Source organism: Bison bison, unplaced genomic scaffold, assembly GCF_000754665.1.
Source record: "Bison bison bison isolate TAMUID 2011002044 unplaced genomic scaffold, Bison_UMD1.0 scf7180017864466, whole genome shotgun sequence".
NCBI lineage: Eukaryota > Metazoa > Chordata > Mammalia > Artiodactyla > Bovidae > Bison > Bison bison.
Window position 1 is genome coordinate 6,583,222 of NW_011495027.1, and position 9,113 is coordinate 6,592,334.

At 33.6% G+C, this 9,113-nt stretch overlaps 1 protein-coding gene across 4 annotated transcripts in view; it reads left to right on the forward strand.

The window, feature by feature from the left end:
• The window catches only part of PKN2 (protein kinase N2), a 141,301-nt gene that overhangs the window by 45,187 nt on the left and 87,001 nt on the right, over positions 1 to 9,113 (forward strand). For all 4 annotated transcript variants that reach the window (XM_010860347.1, XM_010860348.1, XM_010860346.1 and 1 more), the window contains one exon: positions 3,237 to 3,537. In XM_010860347.1, the coding sequence (XP_010858649.1) occupies positions 3,237 to 3,537 (301 nt within the window). The remainder of the gene's footprint in view (positions 1 to 3,236; positions 3,538 to 9,113) is intronic.

Here is a 9,113-nt window from a genome sequence, read left to right on the forward strand (position 1 = left end):
TCAGATCAGTCGCTCAGTCGTGTCCGACTCTTTGCGACCCCGTGAATCGCAGCACGCCAGGTCTCCCTGTCCATCACCAACTCCTGGAGTTCACTCAGACTCACGTCCGTCGAGTCAGTGATGCCATCCAGCCATCTCATCCTCTGTCTTCCCCTTCTCCTCTTGCCCCCAATCCTCCCCAGCATCAAAGTCTTTACCAATGAGTCAACTCTTCGCATGAGGTGGCCAAAGTACTGGAGTTTCAGCTTTAGCATCATTCCTTCCAAAGAACACCCAGGGCTGATCTCCTTCAGAATGGACTGGTTGGATCTCCTTGCAGTCCAAGGGACTCTCAAGAGTCTTCTCTAACACCACAGTTCAAAAGTATCAATTCTTCGGCGCTCAGCCTTCTTCACAGTCCAACTCTCACATCCATACATGACCACTGGAAAAACCATAGCCTTGACTAGATGGACCTTTGTTGGCAAAGTAATGTCTCTGCTTTTGAATATGCTGTCTAGCTTGGTCATAACTTTCCTTCCAAGGAGTAAGCGTCTTTTAATTTCATGGCTGCAGTCACCATCTGTAGTGATTTTGGAGCCCAGAAAAATAAAGTCTGACACTGTTTCCCCATCTATTTCCCATGAAGTGATGGGACCGGATGCCATGATCTTCGTTTTCTGAATGTTGAGCTTTAAGCCAACTTTTTCACTCTCTTCTTTCACTTTCATCAAGAGGCTTTTGAGTTCCTCTTCACTTTCTGCCATAAGGGTGGTGTCATCTGCATATCTGAGGTTATTGATATTTCTCCTGGCAATCTTGATTCCAGCTTGTGTTTCTCCCAGTCCAGCGTTTCTCATGATGTACTCTGCTTATAAGTTAAATAAACAGGGTGACAATATACAGCCTTGACGTACTCCTTTTCCTATTTGGAACCAGTTTGTTGTTCCATATCCAGTTCTAACTGTTGCTTCCTGACCTGCATACAAATTTCTCAGGAGGCAGATCAGGTGGTCTGGTATTCCCATTTCTTTCAGAATTTTCCACAATTTATTGTGATCCACACAGTCAAAGGCTTTGGCATAGTCAACAAAGCAGAAATAGATGTTTTTCTGGAACTCTCTTGCTTTTTCCGTAATCCAGCGGATGTTGGCAATTTGATCTCTGGTTCCTCTGCCTTTTCAAAAACCAGCTTGAACATCAGGAAATTCACGGTTCACATATTGCTGAAGCGTGGCTTGGAGAATTTTGAGCATTACTTTACTAGCGTGTGACTACTTAATAAATGGAATTGTTAGGTATTTCTTTATACCCCTAGTCTATGGGGCATAAAGAAAAAAATTCCTGAGACACTTAAGTTCTGGATTAGTACCTAGTATTAAAGTACAGATTTGTGAAAGCAATTCATGTGGTATTTTCTAAGTCTATAAAGATAGAAGCAAAAATATCAGATATCTAGAGGAATGCAGTTAGCTTAAACTTTTTCATTTAAGAATTGTTTGCCTCAGTTTACTTTACCTAAGCTAGACAACAGAAATTTGGGATTTTCTGTTTTTATAATAATCCTTCATATTTGATGACCAGTCAAAGGTGGATTTATAAAGTTTGGAAACTGAATAAATAGATGTTAGGACTGACATTCCATTATAAATAGTGATAAACCTAATAGACATTTTAGTCCAGATAGGAGATCACTCTGTTTGTATTTAAGGCCAGTTGGTGTAGATCACCTATTTCAAGAATTTGTAAGAGCTAAATTGTACATACAGATATGAAGTTTTATTTGTTCTCCTTTTTTTTTTTTTTGGTCAGAGTTTCAAAGGAGCTCTTGGCCCTAAAAGGTTAAGAACAAATTTATACATCAACTATATACTTCATTTTTGGGCTTCCCAGGTGGCACCTGTTAAAGAACCCTGCCTACCGATGCAGGAGACTTAAGAGACTCAGGTTCAATCCCTGGGTTGGGAAGATCCCCTGGAAGAAGGCTTGGAAACTCACTCGAGTATTCTTGCCTGGAGAATCTCATGGACCAAGGAAACTTACTGGTGGGCTACGGTCCATAGGGTCTCAGGGAGTTGGGCACAACTGAAGCGACTTGGCACACACATACTTCGTTTTTTGCATAGTATGTCTGTTGGCACCAGGTAAATTCGTACCAAAGCCAAGACAAAATCCTGGTCTTTGCATCTGTTAACACACTATTTTGCAAAATACATGTTTTTCAGAGGTTAAGAATTAGACATAATTCTTGCACCAAGAATTTAAATAGAAATAATTTTATGGGTGTGATGAATTCTCAAAAAAATAAAAGAAAATCTTTTAATTACTTAGATCTATGGTTCAAAAGATACATAAAGGGTGAACATCTCTTCTGTGTCTTTCACAAACTTAATTCCTCGTCCCAAAGGTAAAAGTTAACTTAAAAACCAATAGTGTTATAGTATTCGAATTTAAAATAGTGAATGATGTATCAGTACAAATAGCCAGAACATGTTTTCTTGTTTTAAATATGGATTAGATGTGCTTACCTGATTTGATTTTCATTTTAAGATGAATAACTGATACTTTGTATTGTCTTAGCTTCTATCAGTAGGATATGGTTTAGACTTTTTTTTTAGTACTTATTTTTATGTAATGTCAACCAAATTATCAATTGGGATAGTTAGCCATGAAATATATAGAGTTCTAAAATAGTTTTCCCAAGCCCTAATACTTTTAATTGCTTAACTAAAAAGTGGTCATAAGGATATAATTTTATTTTTGCAAATATTATTTTATTTTTAAGAGATTTCTTATAGAAGATAAAATAGAATTTTATCTTACCTATGGAATTTAATAATAATCTTTACTTATTAAGTGACTATATACTGGGCCAGGAATTATATTTGGAATTTCACATACGATATTTTAAATTACCATGTTACCTCTGAAAACTGCCTAATATTTATATGTTGCAGACAATTAAACTGAGTATTTGAAAGGTTAAATAACTTTCTCAACTTTCACCGTTTAGGTGCTGCTAGAATCTAATTTGGGCTTGTGGAATATCAAACATTCACTGTTTTTACAGCCCAAAGATGCCTTTGTGTGCAGATGTGTTTATTTTAATGTAAATTTGTCAGGTAATGCTATTTAGTGAGTGGGCAGAGATATTGAAGAATTGCCTTTAGTACAATTTTATTCTTATACTGAATATTTTACTGAGCAAATAACTTTTTCTAAACTCCCACATTTGTATGTTTGTTTTTTTTCTGTAGGGCGATTCCCGAAGTCTTCCTTTTTCTGAGAATGTGAGTGCTGTTCAAAAATTAGACTTTTCAGATACAATGGTGCAACAGAAATTGGATGATATCAAGGATCGAATTAAGAGAGAAATAAGGAAAGAACTGAAAATCAAAGAAGGAGCTGAAAATCTGAGAAAAGTCACAACAGATAAAAAAAGTTTGGCTTATGTGGACAACATTTTGAAAAAATCAAATAAAAAATTAGAAGAATTACATCACAAGCTACAGGAACTAAATGCACATATTGTTGTATCAGATCCAGAAGATGTTACAGGTATTTTATTTGATGTTTATATAGTGTACTAACAAGAATGTATTATTTTACAAATAGTAAGATTTTTGCCATGTATAGTCTTTAGCCTTAACAAAAGTACAGGGGCTATATTTTCTCCTACAGTTAAGGTCTTATTTATATTTTATTCAGAAGTGCATTGAGTTGATGGATGTGAAGATTAAAATATTTACTTAGAGATGAGTAATTCTGCTGTCTACTCTCTTACTCTCTGTCACTAAGACATTACTTATTTTCCATTATTTGTGTTTTGTATTGGATCAACCACATGCTCTTACCTGATTCATTCTTGTGATCAGCAACACAAGTTTGCCAGATGACTTTTTAAAGTTAAAAATGCACTGTATGACCAAGGGATATTTTTATTTTTTTGCAAATGTCGTTGTTCAAACCTGTGACCTCTGTTCTTTGTGCTCTAAGTGACTGAATTAACAACTTACACTACCAGGCGTTTTGTTTGAAAAAGAAGAAAAACGTTTAAAAAGCCAAATATTACTTTTTTTCCTTCGGTATAGAAAATGAAAGGAAAATACAACCTATAAGTCCAGCTTAAGAGCATAATTTCTAAACATTAGAATTAACAGATGTTCATGTTGGAAATTTTTCAAATAGTACAGAAAATAAAAATAGAAAAATGACCTCTATCAAGTCTAGGCCCTCTCCCTAAAGGTACTATTGCTTTTTTGTTGTATATCCTTACAGAAAAAAAAAGTCTGTGTTTGTATCAGTGTTCATCCATTTATATTTATACATTCTTTCCAAACCTTTTTACTTAACAAATCATATAAGACACATTTGATCTAATAGTTTTGTCTTTGCAAAGAAAATATTTTAAACTAGTAATTTAATGTCTATAATCCTTAGTTTATTTATTTGCAAAGACAAAGAGTGGTATATGTAGAGTGATGTATCTAGCACCATAGAAATTTTAGAAGAACCTGTGTGATTAGCTAAGAAAAAATGATATAAGTAAAATTAAAGTGAAGAAAGTACATAAATTTGATTAAGATCCATAAGTTGCCAATCTTAAATGTTGTACTTCTGATATTCCATGTACTTGATAGAACTTGTTTTAATACATTCCTTTCAACACCTGGGACTTACCTTAGGGGTTTCATTTGGAGATTCAATGTAGAGATTTTAATCATGTAAGAATAATTAAATCTTAAAAGTGAAAGAAATCATAAAGAAACCAGTCTTCTTATTTTAGAACTGAAATAATCCCAAAGATGTAAATTAGTTTGCCCAGAATTACAAAACTAGCTAAAGAACTCTTCAATCTAGTATTTTTTTATCCACGTATTCAATAATTACATTATAAATGGAAATTTGTATTATGAAATGCTTTTTTTAGCAATATCATATAAACTTGGAAATAGCCTGTTCTGTTGGAACTCTGCCGAGCTCTACATTCTTTGCCCATTACTTCTTTAGGAGAGTTCTAAAATAAGAAACTGTGCTGGAGCTTTAAACTCCATTTAGAGAAAACATTTTGCTAATCACAGAATACCAATGACTACCTTCTAATTGGAATATAAAAGTGTTTTTGCCATACAGAGAATAGCCCATTTGGTTTCCCAAGTCATTTTTAAACAACTAACTTTACTGAAGTGTATAAATTACTTATGATAAAATGCACATATTTTAAGAATATGATTTGATGTGTTTTAACAAATGTCTGTATCCAGGTAACCATCACTACAGCTAGGGATCCTGACCATCACTTCAGTGGTTCTTGTATAGTATACATAATAGTCCTGTCGATCTCTGATTCCCATGTTTGGGTTTAGGTAACCACTGGTTTGCCTACTATCACTTTAGATTAGACTTGTCTTTCCTAGAGTTTCATATGAAGAAATGACCTTATAGACCTTCTGTCAGATTTCTTTTCTACCTCAACACTCAATTTGGATATCACTGAATCCTTCCTTGACTTTCTCTGATTCTCTGTTCTGCTTTATCCACTCATTGTTGTATTATGTTGTATTACAATTTATTTCTGCACATTTTGATAGTACTTACTAAACTGTGTGATGCTTGAGGACAGGACCATTGTTTTTATTCAGGTATTTTCAAGGTTTATCATAAAAGAGTGGAACATAGTAGGTGTTGTGAATATTATATCTCAAAAAAAAATCCCAGTAAATAAATATATTAGTTTTTATAATTATAATAATACCAAACCATAATTTATCATGGTATTTTATTTAATAACTTGGGGAATAAAACCTTAAATAAAGTTTTATGATAAGTATTTCCAGAAACTTTCTTTGCTGTTCATTTGACTTATCAGATAATTACAGGGCAGATGTTCTATGAAACATAACTTTCTAGTGTTACTTCTTAATGCTTAAGTTTGTTGCAATGAACTTGACAAGTTGGTTAAAATTTGAATGTATTAAAAAAAATAGTTCTCTTCACAAATGCCATATGCACACATCTTGGTGATGTTTTTTGTTTTTTTTTTTTTTTGCTTTTGTTTTCATTTTCTCTTATAACTTGACTGCATTAAAATCAACAATAGCACAGGGGATTAAGGTAGTTAATCATTAATTTTTACATCAGTTTGCCATGAAATTTTATGTTTTACATCACATACTAAAGTAGACAAAATCATTTAACTTGATTAGATCTGACATAAAGAGTCAAGGACCTGGTGTTTGCTTTCAGTTCTCTAAAGTATAAGTATGTGCACATATTTACATGCAGAAGTATTTGGCTAATTCCTGTTGACTTGAGGGTATGTGAGCAGAATGAATGATTCAAGGAGACAGGGATAGAATATAAATTTGCATTGTATATATGATTGCCATGTAAGCAGTTAGGAGACCTGCTTTCAACTCACTTCTGCAATAATTAACTCCTTTAGCCATTAGTTTCTAATTTGTAAAATAAGGACATTTATCAGATAAAATTTAAGACTTTAGCCATAAAAGTCTCTGAAATATTGCTTATTATAATGTGAAGATGATCATTTGAGACTGTTAATGTCTAAAATATATGTGTTCGTTTATTCTTGAGTAGTAAAAAGTGAATTTTTTTTTATGTTCTCTTCATGTTTATGATACTATAAGCTTCCTATTCACCTTCCATATATTTATAGGATAGTCTCATGGAGTATTATTATTATTCCCACTTGGAAATGAGGCTGACTGTACTTTGTGAAAACAGTTTTGAATCTCTGTAAAGTGGATTTGTAATCTAGGTCATAGTTGATAACTAAAACTCTTAAATATTTAAGAAAGAACTGATTTTCTGAATCTTTAGAATCTTATATGTTATCCCTAAAGAAGAGGACAAGAATATTTCTCATATTTTATTAGGTATAACTAATAATTTGTATAGTTTAAATCCCTCTGTTTTTACCTTATTTCCTTCTCTTTCCCTCTTCCCATTTCCATTTTCTCTGACCCCAACATGCTTAGATTGATTTTTTGCCATTTGAGGTGGGGAATATTTTCTTTAATATGTAGAATATTCAGAAAGGCAGTATTGATTTAATATAGAACTAATAGTGTTGGAATTTTGTATGTGGTTTTGCTTGTTTGTTTTGGCCAAAGTGCACAGCGTGCATTATCTTAGTTCCCCAACCAGGGATTGAACCCATGGCCCCTGCAGTGGAAGCACAGAGTCCTAACTATCAGACTGCCAGGAAATTCCCTGGAATTTTTTGGAATTAACTTTGGAAACTTCTCAATTTCTGAGCTGTATCTGTATCGAGGGAGCCAACTTAATAACTAAAATGTAGTTTATGAAGTCTTTCTTGAATGAGTACAAGTGAGAATTTAAATTTCTTTTTTATTATTGGCCTATCCACCTAAATGTAGCATAGAAATTATAGTTGACTTTTATGTTTATTAAAAGGTGTAGCTTGATTTATTATGCTATTTCTACATAATCCTTATTTCTGATTGAATTTCTCATTTTGAGGTAAGCATATGTTGAATTAAGTTGTGAACTTCTAAGGAAAGGATTGCCATTAGGTTGGTAACTATAATCATTAATTATCAAGTCACTTTTAATGCCTCTGGATTTATTTTCTTGTCTTTAAAATCATGAAATTAGTTGATTCATAGACATCTAATATGTGAATTCTTGATGATATATTTTTTAAAGTTAATACACAGTAAAACTGATTCTTCCTGGGTCCCTCATTCAGTGAATTTTAATACACAGATAGGTTCATCTAAATACCACCACAATCAGGAAAAAGGGCAGTAGTATCCCTTTGTAGTCACACCCTCTTCCTACTCCATATCCCCTGGCAACCACTGATCTGTCCTCTGTCACTTATAGTTTGCTTTTCAAGAATATCATATAAATGCAGCCATAAAGTTTATAACCTTTTAAGTCTGACTTCTTTCACTCAGCATATTTCTGTTTGAGATTCATCTAGGTTATTGCATTTAGCACCAGTTTATTCTTTTTTACTGCTGAGTAATAGTCCATCATATAGATGTACCACAGTTTATTTATTCATTCTTCCACTGGGAACTTTAGAGTTCTTTTAAATTTTTTGGCAGTTATCAGTAAAGCTGCTATAACTGACCATTAACAGGTTTTTGTTTGAACATGTTTTCGGTCCACCTAGGTAAATACTTAGGTGTGTGATTGCTAAATCATATATTAATATGTTTGATAATACAAGAAACTGCCAAAGTGATTGTATTATTTTTCCAGAGTGGCTATATTATTTTTCATTCTCACCAGCAATATATGAGAGTTCCAATTGTACCACATCCTCTCCAGCACTTGGTATTGTTAATGTATTTTTTTAAGCAGTCTAACTGGTGTGTAGTCATTGACCATATATATTATTATAATTAGGCAGAGGAAAGAAAAAAAATGGCACCATCTTAAGCAGAATTTATGAAAGAATTGTGCATGCTGTAGGTACAGAATGTAGGCCTTTTCTACCAACAGTTAGGCAATAAGCAGTTTTTGAACATTAAGGTGTCATGTAACAGATGAAGGCAGTTATGAAATTTTAATGCCTAAGTCGCTTATTTTAAACAAAAAAAATTACAGCCCACAATCTTGTTTCTTTTTTTCTTAATCTCAAGATCATCAACTAAGTTTTGTTTGTTTCATATCTGTATCACCTAACATCATGCCTGAGAGTAAGCAGGTCCTCATTACCTGTTTGTTGAATAATCAAAATGAGTTATCTTTTAAGTCTATATATTAAAAGCAGTCTTTGAGCTGAAGATTGATCAGACTGCCAAACTCATAGCTTTGTGCTTCTCCCTGATCTTAAGTTGCATTGGATTTGTTGTTAAAAAAGCCCCATTTTCCCATCTCCTATGTGGGTTAGCTAGGGTGTAGTCTAGATGTTTCTGCCACATGCCAGATCAGCCTCAGAGCTCAGAAGGATTTATAGCTACTCAATGGTTCTATCAGAGAAGGCAATGGCACCCCACTCCGGTACTCTTGCCTGGAAAATCCCATGGATGGAGGAGCCTGCTAGGCGGCAGTCCAAGGGGTCGCACAGAGTCGGACACAACTGAGCAACTTCACTTTCACTTTTCACTTTCTTTTTTTTTTTTTTTTTTACCTGG